The 19432-nt window shown below is 37.8% G+C and overlaps 1 protein-coding gene across 1 annotated transcript in view; it reads right to left on the bottom strand.

Annotated features, from left to right (window-relative positions):
- Nucleotides 1-19432, bottom strand: part of INSR (insulin receptor) — a 113542-nt gene that overhangs the window by 88900 nt on the left and 5210 nt on the right. The window contains exon 2 of the mRNA XM_070747988.1: nt 8473-9021. Coding sequence (XP_070604089.1) covers nt 8473-9021 — 549 coding nt within the window. The remainder of the gene's footprint in view (nt 1-8472; nt 9022-19432) is intronic.

Here is a 19432-nt window from a genome sequence, read left to right as displayed (position 1 = left end):
TGATTATGAGGTTCTATCTACTAGAAATTTGCTGGTGAATCTGTCCCCTGCAGCACCAAAAGTTTGTGTGGAGGCCTTGATGGCAGATTCAAATCTCCAGCTCTCGGTCTAGACTCTAGACTATTTGGCTTCTAAGCAATTTCTGCCTTCCCACCAAGCTGTAAATCATCTGTGTTTAAGGAGTTATAGACTACTACATGAAGCAGACAGATGGCTACAGCAAAAGTGATGCAAATCCAAAGTAACTATGATCACATAGTTGGGTTAGTTTACAATCTGGCATAGGAGGTGAAAAAAATAGCTGCTTCTTCTGTGTCATTGCATCTGGAGAAAAACACCAGATGAAGCTATTCTGAGTAGTTTGGATGCTGATAGAGACTGTAAAAATTGTAGAGTCCTTCTTGAGTCCTTGGAGGGTGATCTGTGAAGGTTCTGTAAAATGTTTTGTAGATAACGTCAGCCATATCAACAGTCAGATGGAAGATACCATTAATTATGAGAACATGGAGATAGTCAATATACTTCCTTGTCCTATTTGTCAATTTGTTCGCTGCCCTTGAGTTTTTGGAAAAGATGCTTGGACAAGGTTGAGCTATTACTCAACTAAACTCAGTTCTGAGTAGTTTAGATTGGGAGGTATCTAGTGAGGGAAGTAATATGTTCTCTTATTAACACCCAAGTTTCTTCTGTCGGGTGTTATACTACCTCCATTAAAGACAACAGCATAATACCTCCACTGAAGAAAAAATGTGTTTAGAGACTTCCCTATTTGTGAACTATAAAGAATGATGTTACTGAACAAAATAATTAATCATTAGATATTTTTTGTTTGTCTGCGTTTTTTTCTATGTTCTGTTTTTAATGTAAATAATTCAATAAAAACCACTTTAAAAAAAAGAATGATGTTACTGAGCAACTCTTGATGCTCCGGATTATCTAAAATTCTCTCAATCTGCTTTTAAACCAGGGAATGACATGGAAATACTTTTGGTCACCCCAATTGGTCAATATGTTGGGAGTGTATAGGCTTGTGTTCCTCAATCATTTGGCCTATGACACCACCGACAGTATTTTACTAAATTGCCTAAAGCATTTGAAAACCAAAGGCATGGCTTTCTTGTAGTTTCACTCCTACTTTGAAGGGCCTAGGTGCAAATGGTAATTTTGGCTACCTTGCAGCCTTTGTTGCAAATTTCCATAGGGTTCTATTTACATATTCATATCAATATCTATATTAAGCGATTGAAAAATATATATTTTATTTTATTATTTTATTTATTACATTTATTGGCCATTCATCTTACCACAGGATACCTCATCATCAGGAAATATAGAACTGAGTAGAATTTTTATCTAGATAAAGCCAATATCATCTTTATTTCCATCATCCTTTAGTATGGCAGTCTTCATAATAATGTTCCTGCTTTTTTCCCTGAAAATAAGATGCTGTCTTTTTTTCTTTTTTTTTTGAATCCTGAAATAAGTGTTCGGCCTTATTGCTATGCACTCAAAAGCCCGATTTGGCTTATTATCAGGAGATGTCTTATTTGGGAGGGAACAGGTATGTAATGGTCTGATGAGAAGCAACAAACTAAAACAATACCCATACAAATTTGAGTGATTTTTTTTATCCAGCCTTTCTTCTATCAACCTGTGAGCTGCGTTGGGCTGAGATTGGCCCAAAGTCACCCAGCTGGCTTTCATGCCTAAGGTGGGACAAGAACTCATGATTTCGAGCCCTGTACCTAAACCACTATCCCAAACTGGCATTGGTTGGTTAGTTTATTTACTAAAAGGGACTTTACTTACTCTGCTATATTCCCCTGAGAGAGAGGCATTGAAGGGAAGCTTCTAAAGTATTTATTGTATTTACTATCAGACATTGGTGAATAGTTCTGTATCTGACCCCTGTAAGTCATGCTTTGGTTATCTCGCAAAGAGATTCCTGTAATGCACTTTACATGGGGATACTTTGAGGTAAAGCCAGAAGCTGCAGTAGGCCCCTCTCCTCTCCTCTCATTTCTGTAGCAGCAGACTCCAAGAATTCCTATAGGTTTACAACAACAACAACAACAACAACAAAAACAACTCAAGGTATAGAGACCAGGTGTCTGTTAAGAGGTTTCTTAGTTGGAGCACTGTTGGAACACTGTTAAATTATTGCATTGCTTTTATTATTTATTTCATTAATTGTTTATTAATTGTATACTAGAAACATAGAAACATAGAAGTCTGACGGCAGAAAAAGACCTCATGGTCCATCTAGTCTGCCCTTATACTGTTTTCTGTATTTTATCTTAGGATGGATATATGTTTATCCCAGGCATGTTTAAATTCAATTACTGTGGATTTATCTACCACGTCTGCTGGAAGTTTGTTCCAAGGATCTACTACTCTTTCAGTAAAATAATATTTTCTCATGTTGCTTTTGATCTTTCCCCCAACTAACTTCAGATTGTGTCCCCTTGTTCTTGTGTTCACTTTCCTATTAAAAACACTTCCCTCCTGGACCTTATTTAACCCTTTAATATATTTAAATGTTTTGATCATGTCCCCCCTTTTCCTTCTGTCCTCCAGACTATACAGATTGAGTTCATGAAGTCTTTCCTGATACGTTTTATGCTTAAGACCTTCCACCATTCTTGTAGCCCGTCTTTGGACCCGTTCAATTTTCTCAATATCTTTTTGTAGGTGAGGTCTCCAGAACTGAACACAGTATTCCAAATGTGGTCTCACCAGCATTCTATATAGCGGGATCATAATCTCCCTCTTCCTGCTTGTTATACCTCTAGCTATGCAGCCAAGCATCCTACTTGCTTTCCCTACCGCCTGACTGCACTGTTCACCCATTTTGAGACTGTCAGAAATCACTACCCCTAAATCCTTTTCTACTGAAGTATTTGCTAACACAGAACTGCCAATACAATACTCAGATTGAGGATTCCTTTATTTTATTTTACATTTTTTTACATTTTTTTACATTTGGAAACATTAAACTGCAGTTTCCATTGCTTTGACCATTTATCTAGTAAAGCTAAATCATTTACCATATTACAGACCCCTCCAGGAATATCAACCCTATTGCACACTTTAGAGTCATCGGCAAATAGGCAAACCTTCCCTACCATACCTTCCCCTATGTCACTCACAAACATATTAAAAAGAATAGGACCCAGAACAGACTATACTACATTGGGCTAGCTTGTTAGGAGTGTGCAGGTTAAAAATGTGACAATTTAAAAAAATTAAAAGTAATGCTTAGAACTGAATCTCAAAAAAGAGTGGCACATTAACTAATTAGTTTCAGAATGAAGAGAACATGATTCAAGAAAGACTGCCATTAACAAATAGGCAACCATAATTGTTTCTGATAGCCTGAAGTTGCCTTTCAGGATGGTCCCAACAAAGTACTGGTATATTAAAAGGATATATTCTCAATAGAAGACCATTTTTCACTGATTTTATATATACATGTATATGTGTATATATAAAACGCACACACACAGTTGTCCTCCTGTGCAGTCATGGAAGAAAGCAAAAGTGTTAAATTGATTCATTTATGTGCCAATAAAACAGGATTTATGTAGCTCCTTGTTTGCAGATGTGTCTTTACCACACTAGGTAACACCCTTGGTGCTAGCACTCATTGTGGGCTTTGGAAAGGATGCTTGTGCAATCTGGCAGGATAACAAGACTGAATAAAGGATTGTCAAGCTAAAATATACTGTATGTAATTGTCACAGGCTGACTTGACACTTTTAATTCATTTTTTTCAGTTTTCTGTAGGTGGGAACAGTTGTTGGGGGTTTTTTTCCGCCAACATTGAAGGTGAAGTATAAGGCACAAAAGTATTAGCCAATATTTGAACACTGACTAGTTGATGTTTGGCAATAAAAGCATATTCTCTGGTCAGTTTGGTAAAGAAAAGCACAATAGTTACTGGAGCAAGGTACAGTTCTGCCTCTAGTGTCTTAATAACCAAAATACAGAGAACAACCTCCTCAAACACAAGTTCATTTCAATTTTGAACAACTGGTATTTGGAAGAATGCTGAGAGACAACAATAAAGGAGTCTGATACTTAAATCCTGAGGTGGGAAACACTTTTAGGGGGCGTTTTGTATGGTAATTTATAGAAACAATAATTTAAATTCTACTCCAAAGGAGGAAAAAGATCTTAAAATGCACTCTGCATATAAGTGTGCATGCATGTACATATATACCCTATATATGCATAGTGAATGTACACACACACACACACACCTATATATATGAAGGTCTTGACATATTCGGGTTTCTTCTCATGTAGGTTTCAGAAATTTCTGGCAACGTTTTGACGAGGTCCCACTCGTCATCTTCAGGCTGGTGCTTCTGTCCTTGTTCTAGGGCGAAGTGCACCAGCCTGAAGATGACGAGTGGGACCTCGTCGAAATGTCACCAGAAATCTCTGAAATCTACACGGGAAGAAACCCAAATATGCCAAGACCTTCATACCTGTCCCCGTGAAAATCTACGAAATTATCAAATTATGAGAAACTGTAATAAGATAAATTGGAAATGTTATATTGAGTATAGCAGTCTCCCCAAAGATGGCATTCTTCAAACAGACTACACATCATCAGATTTCTCATGCAAGATAGGATAGAATTGATTAGTAAGGTGATGGGTCATTGATGCACTCTGAGTTTGGTTGGGTTTTTTTGCAGACATTTCAATACCCAAGCTAGGTAACATTTATTTATTTATTTTATTTATTTATTATTTAGATTTGTATGCCGCCCCTCTCCAAAGAAGAGTAACCTAATCTGCATAATGAAACATCTGCAAAAAAACAACGCAGAGAGCATCAAGGACCCCCCCCCCCATTTCAACCCTGAGCTACAAATAAGCTGTTGGAGATGGTAGTGGCTTTTCAGAAGCAATGGAAAATTTCACCAAAGGCTTAATTATCTCCTGAAATATATGGTATGTTTTAGTGATATATGACATCTGTGGGAAAGGCATCCTTTTATATATCCAAATTCAGAAGCATAAGTATACATAAAATGAGCTACTTCCCATTTCTTTATACACAGAGGTGAATTATTATTATTATTATTATTATTATTATTATTATGTTTGTTTGTTTGTTTGTTTGTTTGTATGTTTGTATGCCGCCCTTCTCCGAAGACTCCGAAGAATACAGAAGTACTGGTGTGGAAAAAGCAATTGAGACTTCTCTATCATCAAGCCAGTGTTTGCTTGAGAACTCTTAGAAAGTACTTCAGCTGACTTTCATGATGAAGGCAAACATGCTTTTTCCTCCTCTGATACCAGTAACAGGAAACATTTGTGTATACTTCAAAAGGATTAATAAATATCACATCCATGAGAACTGGTCAAATAATCTAGTGCTATCATTAGGTTTGTTTTCTCATACTGTGAGTGGACGGGGCTGGTTGGGAGAAGGAAGTAGTAGTATATGCAATAAAACTTGGCCTATGACTACAGAAATTCCCAGGACATTTAAAAAAAAAAAAAAGAAGTCATTGGAAACAGTTGCTAAGTAATATTTCTACCTAAGTAAACAATACAAAGCACTGTTTCTCACATGCACACACCTCTGAACTTTGTCACTTTCTAAAGACAAGTCAGTAGAAAAAGCAGAATTCTTTCCAAAGTTATGAATCCGCCAAAGAATGACTTTCCAGAGTTATAAATGCACCAAAGAAAGCCTATTTAAGATCATGTGGGCTAGAAACTCTTTTTGTGCTAGAAGGTAAAAGTTTTCTCAACAGACCTAGGCTTCGAAGATCAGCTCCCTGCATAGAGTGAATATTCTCATTCACTATATTCATCCAGGGGTTTTTGTAGAACATGTCCTCTTCCTGTTCTATAAATTCATCATATGGCTGTCTTTATACAGTAGAACCTTTGGGAATGACCTTAATTTGTTCCATAACTTTGGTCACAAACCAATTTGGTTGTGACTGAAAATTAATTTTGGAAATTTGGCACTTAGGAAAAAAAATGACACAGAAGGGTAAATCAGCTGTGGGGTGGGGGGGATAATTTTTTTTGTTGGAACTTGATTTGTTCATGGTCACAAGCATTTGTGACCAGAGGTTCCTACTGTACTAGTGCAGGAGTTCCCAAACTTGGCAACTTTAAGACTTGTGGACTTCAATTCCTGGAATTGGCTGGTTGAAGAATTCTGGGAGTTGAAGTCCTCAAGTTGCCAAGTTTGGAATCCCCTGCACTAGAGAAATTGAAACAAAACACATAGAATAGTATGTCAAAAACATAGGGTAAGCAAATAAGACTGAATGTCCATTCTTTCAGAATAGACAAGAGCTTTTCCTCCCCAGTGGATATATGCAGGGCTAAAACTGGGGGAAAGGACACTGCGGCACAGTAGCGAAAATGAAAAATACACATTTGTTTTGGGGAAAAACATTTTCCTTGGCAAAATTCAATATCAAACCAAATAACAGGACTTTGATAGTTTGTCCACTGAAAGAGGACTTGAACAGAATTTAGTGAACAATACATAGAGTCTTTATGGTAGAAACAGAATGTTTGTACATTGTATGGAAACTTATGGTCCAGTCTATATCATCAGATGTTTTTTCTAGACTATGGCCTGAAAAAAACATTTACTAAGCATACCACATAATAAGCTTCTGGCAAATATTGTAAGTACATAGTGAAATAGACAAGGAAATGACAGCTTTTCCAATAGGATTCTACCACATGTCTAGAAGTCAAGGTAGACGGAAGCTACCATACAACCACAGTACAATTTCTGGATAATCATTTTGAACAAAAACGTTCTATTAGGACAGTAAACCTTTTGCAAAAAATGCCTTTAAAAGTTGGCAAATATACTCACAAATTTCAGCAGATCATGACAGTTTGTCAAGTTAACATTTTTACAGCTGTTTATTGGCAAGTACGTCTCTTCAAGGTGGGTTCTACTTACCTTCCCCACCAGTTCAGAAGTGCACAGTTTGCGTACTAAAGCCAACATTTTAGAAAATCATACAACAGGCAAATTAAGCTGTCTTTAGACAATACTGGCTCAAGGTTCACAGGCACACACACACAGGTATGCACATATATACTGTAGTATGAAGAATAAATCCTCAATCAAAGCAATATGATCAGTCCACCTCTGGACATGGGAAGAACTGTCCTAACAGTTACCATATTTTTTGGAGTATAAGACGCACCGAAGTATAAAATGCACCTAGATTTAGAAGTGGAAAACAAGGAAAAAAGTATTCTGAATCAAATGGTGTAGTCATATATTACTTAATAAAATATTAGTGTAGCAGAATACTTTTTACAAACTTCAAATGTAACAGCTTTAAGACTTGTGGACGTCAGCTCCCAGAATTTCTCCTCCAATCATGCCAGATGGGTTCATTAGAAGGCAAAAACACCTGGGTTTTGTGAAAAACAGGTGGGGGTTTTGCCCATTTTTTTCACAAACTGGGGGCATCTTTTTCTTCCCCCAATCCCCAGGAGCACTCTGCAGGCTTCCCAGACTCTTTGTCCACCCCATTTTTACGAAAAATGGGCCAATATTCCACAAAAATGGGACATAGGGGTGGGGCCTTGGGACAGAAAGAATGGCTGTATTCAGTGCATAAACACACCGACACTTCCACCCTCTTTTAGGAAAGAAAAAGGTGTGTCTTATACTCTGAAAGATATGGTATTTTTCTTTTGCATTTAGGAATATTAAGAAAGCTTTATGCCCAATCATAATATTTGTTCATCAACCCAAGCATTTAAGGCAGTGGTTTCCAATCTTTTTTTGTCCATGCTCCACCTAAGAATCTCTCAAATCCTGATGCTCCCCACCCCTATGACATATAGTTCTTACTATTCAAAAAGTGAACTACTCACATGGAAGAAGCCTAAAAGGCCATTAATTTGGATTAAACAAGGTTCCATTTGCCTCCATTAAAAATCAAATCCCCCCCCACGGGGTGCCCACATTGGGAACCATTGATTTAAGGTATTTAATTTATTACAAGTCTTCAACATCTCAGATGAAGGTGTTTTCAAAAGTTTGTTAGATGATTCTTCCAGCTAAAGATAGAAAACTACAGAATTTGAGTATTTATCCTGTATTACCTATGCAGGATACAATTACTTCTTCTTCAAAGTCAGATGAAGAACATCCATCTGCTGTAGGATGGAAAGGGTTCTGAGATTTAGAGACCATTAGTATGCAACCTACAGCATTCCAGAAATTGTTGGAACTATAACTTGCAGCAACCTCCAGCTAGCATAGCCAATGATGAAGGATAATGGGAACTGTAGATCAGCAATATCTGGTAATAAGACACTGGATTAAACTAGAATTGTGCCAAAACAGATGGAATGGGAGACCAATAAGGGAGCATTTTACAAAACAAGTTGTTTTCAGGACTAGCAAAAGACATGACATGTAGAAATGATAAAGTTAAATTCATCAACTTACCTCTCTGGCAATGGGCATGGCTCCAACAACGCTCCGTGAACTCCCCATTGACCACAGTCTGAGGACAGGTGCTTTTCCCTTGCATTATTCCTGGGCATACATCTCCACACTCATTATTGTCTTTGTTGGCAACAATGTAATTATCTTCTACAGTGTCCAAAATCCGAGACCAGTCAATGGTTGACAAAAAGCAGAGCTCAGCATTCTCCTCAATCCGTACGGACCCTCGGGTAATGTTCATCAGGCTATACAGGCCAATCTCTTTCAAGTGAACCATCTCAAAGATGACCAAAGCATAGTTGAAAAAGAGATGAGTCCCACGGATCACAGTGAGATTGGGGAAAAGCTTCCTGAGGCTCTCCATACCATAGACCCGGAATAGCAAGATGTATTCGGTTACCATCGTCAGCATAGGAAAACTGAGATCTCGAAAATCCTCAGCCTTAGTTTTGAACAAAAGTAAGATCTGCAAATGTCCCTCAATCACAGTACAATTCTCAAGCATGCTGAAATTGGTCATGTTATTCCGGATGTCTACACTTGGACAAACTGTAAGAAAGAAAAGAAAAGTATTATTTTCAAACTGATAAAACATTCCACTGAATACGTTTATTTTCAATGTTACAGTCATCTTTACAACTAGCCACACATCCAGATTTTAAAGTCTTCTTTGTAAGACAAGGTACAGGTAAATCCTCATCTTACAACTACAATTCGGACCCGAATTTTGGTCGTAAGTCATGACTGTCGTAAGTTGAGGCACCTACATGATTGGAGCCAATCTTACAATCATTTTTATGGCAGTTGTTAAGCAAATAATGTTATCCTAAGTCCGAATCCATTCTCCTGAATGGGCATTTTTTTACTGGCAATTGGCAAAAAGACAGAAACCAGCATAAAAAAACATTGCCAATCACTGACATCGAACAACAGGATGCTGCAATTAAGTAAAAATGTGAATCAATTCCAAGTGCCTGAAATGCAATTATATGACCACAGGAGTGGAGGAGATGAGCAGCATCTTATGACACCTGGAAGTGTTTCATGAGCCATAAATCATCCTCTCTGAGATTGTTGAAACTACAGGTGGTCCTTAAATAAGCAGTTGCAAATCAAGGACTATCTGTACTTCAAATACAATTTTTCTTGTAAAAACAGGTAATAAAACTAAGATGTTACTAAATTTACTATACTCTGCAAACTCTGTGATACACAACATAAGAAACCAACTCCAACTCCACTTACAAACAATTAATTCAATAAATCAAAACATTTCTGCTTCTCTACAAATAGCTCAGATAATGTGGAATGGAAGAGCATAATGTTATCTGTTTGTTCTAATGTACTGCCCTAACTGAAATAGCCTGCTATACCCAGGCCATTTGCACTAACATGAAACATTTATTCTTACATATTTTAAAAAGCAATGTTATTAATATTGAATACTGAATGTGTATGTGGCAATCAGAAACCTAAAAAAAAAATCAATTTTCCCTAGTTTGAATAAATGGATACAAACATTATACAGTACTAAGATTTAATTTGATTTGTTGGATTTGGTCTTAGAGTTAGTGTAGCTCTAACACTGTGGTTTAAAAACCATTGCTTGTGGTTAGGTTTGGTGTAGGAAATTGGTCAATTATAGTTTTCAATAAGCCATGCTTCTGATATAACCATGTACATTAGCTGTACACACACGCTTGTATAGCTAATGTATTAATCTAGAAGTATAATTTTTAAGATATTTGAGGACTATGAAATAATTTTCATGCACAAAACATAATCAGATACAGCCTACAAAAAACCTCCCAACCTGAGTATTAACATATCACTAATCAAATTTGATCTCCAGTTGTTGGGAATATGGGCCTTTAGATACTGTATCTATTTGGAACCTATTCATGCTTCACAAGGCTGTTTTTGTTGTCTCATAAAGTAAGTAAGAAATAATTCAAGTTATCTGTTTATAATAGTATTCTAAGTTTTATTTATGCTTCTGTATAATCATGTCCAATTCTATTTGAACTAGAAACTATTTGAACAAATTCTTTGCAAAGTTTTTCAAAAGTGGTTTGCCATAACTTCTTCCTAGGTTTGATAGAAAGTGACTGGCCCAAGGACATTCAGTTGGCTTTGGGCCCAAGACAGGACGAGGACTCATAGTCCCAGTTTCTAGTTTGAGGACTTTAACCACTACATCAAAATACATCTAGACAAAGCACCTTATTTCTTTCTTATTTTAACTGCTATTTGACAAATACAGGGTGCATTTGAGATTTATCTCTATACAGTGATCCCTCAATTATCGCGAGGGTTCCGTTCCAAGACCCCTCGCGATAATCGATTTTTCGCGATATAGTGGTGCAGAAGTAAAAACACCATCTGCGCATGCGCACCCTTTTTTCCATGGCCGCGCATGCGCAGATGGTGTTTTTACTTCCGCACCTGGGAAGACCCAGGGAAGGTTCCTTCGGCCGCCCAGCAGCTGATCTGCTTGGCAGCGCCACAGCAGCGAGGAGCCGAAGATCGGGGTTTCCCCGCCGCCCACGCAAAGGGGAAACCCTGATCTTCGGCTCCTCGCTGCTGCGGCGCTGCCAAGCAGATCAGCTGCTGGGCGGCCGAAGGAACCTTCCCTGGGTCTTCCCCGCCGCCCACGCAAAGGGGAAACCCCGATCTTCGGCTCCTCGCTGCTGCCCGCCCGCCGCTCGCCCGCCGCCCGCCACTCGAGAGCAAGAGGGGGAGAGATAGAGAAAGAGAGAGAAGGAAAGAAAGAGATGAGAGAGGGAAGAAGAGAGTGTGAGAGAGGAAGAAGCAAGATAGAGAAAGAGAGAGAGAAAGAAAGATGAGAAAGGAAGAGAGTGACGTCATCGGGTGGGAAAATATTTTTAATTAATATTTTTTGAAAAATCGCGATATAGCGTTTCGCGAAGATCGAGATCGCGAAAATCGAGGGATCACTGTAGTGTTATCAATTTTTCCATCTATAAAACTTTTAGATCTCTAAAACTCTTAAAGTTTGAAAATCAGATTTGTAGTGATCAATTTTTTTAGGTTTATATATTTCAGTACTTCAAAATGAACAGTTTACAAATTGCATTTCTAAGAACATCACACATCACACATATTTCCAAACATTGCAATGCCATAATACGCAACTCTAGGACACCTAGTATAGGAAGCCCCCTTCCCATTCCTAGAGAATGAAATATTCTCGGGAATATTTAAAGAGGCAGAATATTATATTTCCCCAAAGGAGAAATGGACAAAAAATCTTAACAAAGGCTGAAAGTCTTTCTGCCATAGCCTCAACCAAAAGCCTCAAATCTTTAGTGGATATTCTGTACCTATTAAGAAAGACTGGGAAAATCTATTCATAAATGAAACACCATTGGATCCCACAGAAGACTGGAGCTGATGGGATTAAGAATTTATGTCCCCCTCCCCCAAATTCTAAGGATAGGACATGACCTTTAAGACATAATAGGATTTATCCACTATCCTTAGAATAGCAAAAGACACAAGTCTCACTACATTAGACAAAATCAACATGGTTTCTGCAAAGGCAAATCATGTCTTACTAACTTGTTAGAATTCTTTGAGGGTGTAAATAAACATATAAATAAAGGGGACCCAATAGATATTGTATATCTTGACTTTCAAAAGGATTTTGACAAAGTCCCTCACCAAAGGCTTCTAAAAAAAGCTCTTAGGCACAGAATTAGTGGACAGGTCTTGTCCTGGACTGGTAACTGGCTAAATTGTAGGAAGCAAAGGGTGGCAATAAATGGACAATTCTCTGGATGGAAAGAAGTGAGAAGTGGTATACCCCAAGGTTCATTTTTGGGACCTTTACTTTTTAATTTATTCATTAATGCTCTGGATGTAGAAGTAAATAGTGAGGCAGCAAAGTTTGCTGACGACACTAAATTGTTCTGGGTAGTGAAAAGTGAAACTGATTGTTAGGCACTCTAGAAAGATCTCTCGAAATTGAGTGAGTGGGCAATAAAGTGGCAAATGCATTTTAACCTAAACAAGTGCAAAGTTATGCATATCGGGGCAAAGAACCCCAATTACACCTACCAACTGATGGGGACCAAGCCTTCTGAGACAACCCAAGAAAGGGATCTTGGGGTTTTGGTGGACAGCTCAATGAAGATGTCAACCCAGTGCACAGCAGCAGTAAAAAAGCAAATTCCATGCTTGGCATGATTAGGAAGGGAATCGAAAATAGGTTGGCAAGTGTTGTATTGCCACTGTACAAATCGATGGTGAAATCACACTTGGAGTACTGTGTACAGTTCTGGTCACCGCACCTCAAGAAGGATACAATGGAACTGGAAAAGGTGCAAAAAGGGCAACAAGAATGATCAAGGAAATGGAGCATCTCCCTTATGAAACCAGGTTGCAACGCCTTGGTCTCTTCAACCTTGAAAGACAGTGTTTAAGGGGTGACTTGATCAAAGTGTATAAAATCATGCATGGGATAGAAAAGGTGGATAGAGAAAAATTATTTCTCTGTCACACAATACTAGGACAAGGAGGCGCTCCCTAAATCTCATAGGTAAAAAAGTGAGGACAAATAAAGGGAAATATTTCTTCACCCAGAGGGTCGTTGGTTTATGGAATTCACTTCCAGAAGAGGTTTTGACAGCTGTCAGCCTTGATAGCTTCAAGGTAGGATTATACAGATTCATGGATGCCAAGTGTATGGATGGGTATTGAAACGGATGTCCAAGCGCTGCCTTTATGTTTGTTGAGGCAGGCAGGATTCCCTTGGGTACCATTTGCTGGGGGTCAAGGGACAGGGAGGGTCTTGCCTTCTCTTCCTGCTCAAGATCCCCATGGACAATTGGTGGCCCACTGTGTGACACAAAAGGCTGGACTCGATGGGCTTTGGCCTGATTCAGCATGGCTCTTCTTAGGTTCTTATCCTCTGGAGCATCTCAATCACCAAGCCCCAGAACCCTACAAAATTCCAACCACTCACTGATCCATGTTGTCAATCCAGAAACATGCTGCTGTCACCGAAGTTTATGGAAACTAAATAAACAGAGATCTTTTTTCATTGTAGCCAGCTTCCATTTTATTTCTAGCGTCTTTCTCCCAGCTTACAACCAGACTGATTTTTTTGAGTCTGGGACGCTGCAATTGTCATAAATATGTGCTGGTTACCAAACGTTCAAATGTTGGTCACATGACTTGGGGATGGTGCAACCATTCTATGTATGAGTCGCTTTTTAAAGTGTTGTTGTAATTTCAAATGATCACTAAAGGAATTGTTGTAAGTTGAGGACTACCTGTATAACAACAACAATGATCCTTAGCCTTAACAAGGATAATAACTGGGAATGACAGGTTTTGCAAGATTTTGCTGGCAAAAGCCACCAAACATATTGGAACAAGCGGAAAAGTATTTGGGTATCCAGCATACTTCATTTGTTACCTTGTAGACAATTTGTCCGTCTAAATAGAGCAGTCAGATTACCACATAGACTTTGATTTCAATTAGTATTCTACACAAACATATTTGTGAAATGCAGTTTTGAAAAACAGCATGTAAATAATTAAAATGCTGTTTATGATTAGGGTAAAGGTTATTCAATGATTTACACAGAAATAACATAATTAATAACTCACTGACTTTAAAAAAAAATTAGGAAAATCCATGTGTACAAGAGATTTTAATTGGACTTACTTTTTGTGGCATTATTTTAATGAAGTAATGTTGATTTAATTTAATCACACATATGGCATTTTCTTCTATCACTTTTTTTTTTACTGCAGTAATAAAATAAATAAAAAAGAAAATGGCCCAAGTCTTACATGTTCTCTCAGTAGCTGAGTCCAAAGGACAAATCATGGAATGTAAAAAAACAATTTGACTGCTTTGAGCTTCTCCTTTCCTCTTCACTTACAGGGGCGGGGAATGGAAATCACCAGTTATGTGTCCCCATTCTTATTGTGATCCTCAGGGTGGCAAACATCAGCCCAAGGTGCAAAAGTTTCTGTCTTTCTTAGAAATGCATGTGCTTTTGGTAATAACCAGGATGATTAACTCGTCCTCTTTCTTAAAATACCTAATAAACCTAACAAACATATTGTCATATTTCATAATATGGGTCTTATTTCACTCACATGGGGAACCCATGGAAACTTTCAATCCCCTGTGTTTGCTTTTCTATGTGGTACATTGTAATTCAATCTAGGCTCATTCATTTGTAGGAAATAGAGGCATTTTTAATTGGAGACTAAGATTATAATGGTAAGTAGCAGATTTAATCACACATATGGCATTTTTTTCCTTAAGATCTAAGAAAAAACTCTTAGTGCCCGCTTCCACAATATTTGTGTCCAGAGGAAATAAAAGAATATGGTTGTTTGTACTATAAAAACCAGCTCAATTAGTAGTGACAATTTCACAAATAAACACACACCCCTTACTTGACTCATCACAAGAATTAACCATTCATAAACAATGTTTTTACAACTCAGGGATTACTCTGACTATTATATTCAACTGTCAAAATAATCTCCACTATTACAATTACTTGGAATGCGCATGTATTCATTGTAGTTGAGGTAAAGTTTATAGGTCAAACCATAATTCTGCGGTATTGCTTGAGGTTATAATCTTTCAGTAAGAAAACCACAGACTTTTTGTAGCATTCGATTCATGAAGCAGCAAGATCCTACACTAAGCAAACAGATCAGTTCAGATGTGATGTGAATTTTATTTCATCACATGCAATCAAACCTTCAGAGGTAAACAGATGGGAGGGATTAGTATTTCCACAACATCCATTTTAACGCCTAACAGAGCAATGTCCATAATTGCTCTTCTGTAAATTAATTTCTCAGTTAACAACCCTGTGTGCAGCTAAGATACATCTAGTAATACGGCCCGCCTGTTTAAATGAACTCAAAACCCATCAGCACTTTGAACTCACTTTTTCATGTATGTGTATCTGTGACACGGGAGCCAATCAAAGGCAGCTATGCAACAATTGTTCAGTCTCTGGTGTTATCCATTCTATCTGTGAGAGAACAAAGTGCCCTGCAGCCATTTGACTGAAATAGAAGAAGGCTGCAGGGCATTTCTTAAGCAACAAAAGGAGGATCTGAATATCTACATTACTATGAGCCACACATCAATTTGTTATATTAGCCTTCTGTCATCTTAGGAAACAGAAAGCACTGCACTTGCTTGCCTAAGAGCAGTTTGAAGCAATAGGACAACCATTCCAGTGACTAAAAAAAGAACGTTTTAATTACAGTGTTCCCTCGATTTTTGCAGGGGATGTGTTCCGAGACCACCCGCGAAAGTCGAATTTCTGTACACCATTTTTGGCTATGGAGAGTATCACAAGCCTTCTCTTAAACACTTTAAATCCCTAAATTACCATTTCCCATTCCCTTAACAACCATTTACTCACCATTATTACTGGTACTCACCATTGAATAAGACACTTAGCGATCCTGATATTTATAAACATAATTATTTATTAACAATAATTATTTTTTTTTGTTATTTGCAAAAATTATTAGTTTGGCGATGGCATATGATGTCATCGGGCGGGAAAAACCGTGGTATAGAAAAAACTCGCGAAGTATTTTTTAGTTAATTTTTTAAAAAAAACCGTGGTATAGGCTATTCGCGAAGTTCGAACCCGCGAAAACCCAGGGAACACTGTAGTTTCAAAGCTAGAATTATATGTACCAGCAGAGAATGTTAAATTATATCTAACACTTTGGGTCTCTTTTTAATGTATATCTTGGCCCCAATACAAATCTCAGATCAGAGACTAGCAAAACATAGAATATTAAACATTCATTTCACATGTTCTTTTAGTTAAGAGTGAGTCCTACTTAACAGAACCCACTTTTGATTAAACACATGTAAGATAAATGTGCACAAACTCTTTTGACTCTGAAACCAATTGCTATACAATTGGGTAAATTGAAAAAGGGAAATAAACACAACCAAACACCCTAATATCCACAAAAGTCATTTATACTTAAGTCCTGACAAATGCCATCACTGTGGCCAATGCCAATATGATCTAATAAGCTGGACTGCTGTTTTATGAGCCCTTTTCACAAATTTGGGGGGGGGGGGGGAAGCCACGTAAGAAAACAATACTTTCCTAGCAGAAATTGTCCCATAAACTCAATTACTGCAAAATATTTAGCAACCTGGTTTCCTCAGTGCTGAGTCTGCAACCTGGGCCAGATTTAGACTTCGTTCCACCACAGGAGCCCTACTGGCACAACACCGAATGTACAACCTTCAGTTCTTATCAATAGTCTTAAGTACGTGTTTCTGAAGACTGCAAAGCTCGCTTCATAGATGCATTCTAGTGTAATTAAATTACAAATGCCACTTTGTGAGTAATCATTTAAGACCCATTAATTAAAAAAAATATTAACTTGGCAACATTACTGTGAAATCTGGAACAATATGGTTGCTCAACAGGATTCTTTTGGCTTTATAGCTAAGTTGTCTCATAAATCATCAATGGAATTTTTTACTCTGTTTTAAAGCAACACTACATACTTCTGGTGCCTTAAAAGGTAATACAGGAAGGGTCTCAGGACAAACTATCTCTGCTTTTAACGTTTGGGAAGATCCACATACGAGAGACAAAATAATAATTATTTTATAGATTTCTTATACTGCAAATGGTTTATTGAGAGAAATACTCAGTAAGATCCCTGGATTTAAGTAATAATACATTTTACGTCTTAATGTGATCAAATTTGAAAGCCGCCAAACAACTTTGAGTGGCTTACATAGCATTAAAAACAATCTAAAAATAAAAATTAGAAATCACGAATAATAAGCAATTGTACTGCAGAAGAAATAACCACCCCTAGCACCACTGTTACAGTACCGTTTACAATAGCTCCTTCCATCCTCTTTCCAAGCTTATCAAAGCCTGTGAGAGACGTGTCCTGTTCTCATTAAAGAGCCTTCAAAGCCCTTTTAGAGGTCAGCACTGTATTGCCTTTATGACCAGTTGGATGCTTCTGAAGTCCACTGCAGCTGGCACTGACAGGCCTTGTGGGGTGCCTCAGGGGTCGGTCCTCTCTCCCCTGCTATTTAATATCTGCATGAAACCGCTGGGCAAGATCATCCAGGGGCATGGGTGAGGTATCATCAGTATGCTGATGATATCCAGTTGTACATCTCCATCCCATGTCCAGTCAATGAAGCAGTGGAAGTGATGTGCTGGTGCCTGGAGGCTGTTGGGGTGTGGATGGGTGTCAACAGACTCAAACTCAACCCTGATAAGACGGAATGGCTGTGGGTTTTGCCTCCCAAGGACAATTCCATATGTCCGTCCATTACCCTGGGAGGGGGGGAATTATTGACCCCTCAGAGAGGGTTTGCAACTTGGGCGTCCTCCTCGATCCACAGCTTACATTAGAGAACCATCTTTCAGCTGTGACGAGGGGGGCATTTGCCCAGGTCCGCCTGGTGCACCAGTTGCGGCCCTACCTGGACCGGGAGTGACTGCTCACAGTCACTCATGCCCTCATCACCTCGACGTTTGACTACTGTAATGCTCTCTACATGGGGCTACCTTTGAAGAGTGTTCAGAAACTTCAGATCGTGCAGAATGCAGCTGCGAGAGCAATCATGGGCTTCCCTAGGTATGCCCATGTTACACCAACTGTGTATATAATGTGAATATTATTATTATTAATATTTTTTTAAAGGAAATGAAAATATTTCTAGAATTTTTTGACAAGACAAAATTCTCTTAGTGTGCTCATATTACCTGATCTATCCCAATACTTGCTTGTTAAAAAAAATAAGCCAATCAGCAAACAAAGTTATTTGACTAGGATTCTTTATATAAAAACCAAGCTATTGCAGAGTAAGAATTCAAACATTTAACTTACTTTTCCATCTGAAAAAAAAAAGATGGATGTAAATCCATGTATCTGTAATGTATTAATTTCTTATTAAAATAATTTATTATTGAACTTATACCCAATATATTTGTGTAACCTCTTTGAATTTGGTATGTAGACCAATTTTATATGTCGTCCAGATTTACAAAAGTTTAAATGAGCAAAAATCTAATTCACATATTGAAGGAACCAAAAGGCCATCAAGCTTGGCTTCCTGTCCTAGTACAAGGAACAAGATAGCCACATAACAAAACCCCAACAATTCCAAAATGCCAATCCAATTCAAATAGCAGAAATAACAATATGCTTGCAAAACAGCTCTGGTTAACTCATCTAATCTGAAGTTCAGCTCAGCTCAGTTTACTTTCTAAATCTTCAGCCAAACTATTTAATTTCTTTACAAGTTTGTCTCTGTGCTGTATAAAAATGTTGAACTATAAAAATCAAATGAAGCAGAATGAGCAGGACAACACCAATTACCAATATTCCAGTCTTGGGTAGAAAATGAATCCAGTTCAAAGTCTGCCAGTACAGCTCAACTATAAGAAGTAATCGCACCAGAAAGTCGGGGAATGAAACCAGGAAAGGGGGAGGGACACAATTTATTATATAAGCCAATTTAATAGTATACCCTTCAGCTATCAAAGAGTAAAGTCAAAATAGTACTTTGCTGGGGCAATTCTGGAATGCAAGTGTATGTTTACAGTAAATAATCTGAATAAGAAACCTTTATGACTCATATGAAGCTTTGACTTTTTGTATGGGGAGCACTGGGGAACAGAAGACCTCAGACCATGGACAGAAGAAAGGCGTTAATATGGAGAACATAAAGTTGCGATACTTGCAAAGCATACCTTTGATTTATATTTTAAATATTCTGAGATAAAGATATTTATAATTTCAATTGCCAGCAAATACCATCATGTTACGATGCATATCCAATTAATTCGAATAAAATCAGGGCAAGTTCTCTAGCAATGCAAAATGCTTAAAATAATAAGGAATCAGTTTGCCTATCTGATCATTTATACTTTCCTTTTGT

This window comes from Erythrolamprus reginae, chromosome 1, assembly GCF_031021105.1.
Source record: "Erythrolamprus reginae isolate rEryReg1 chromosome 1, rEryReg1.hap1, whole genome shotgun sequence".
In the NCBI taxonomy this organism is placed as follows: domain Eukaryota; kingdom Metazoa; phylum Chordata; class Lepidosauria; order Squamata; family Dipsadidae; genus Erythrolamprus; species Erythrolamprus reginae.
This window is presented reverse-complemented; position numbering and strand designations above follow the sequence as displayed.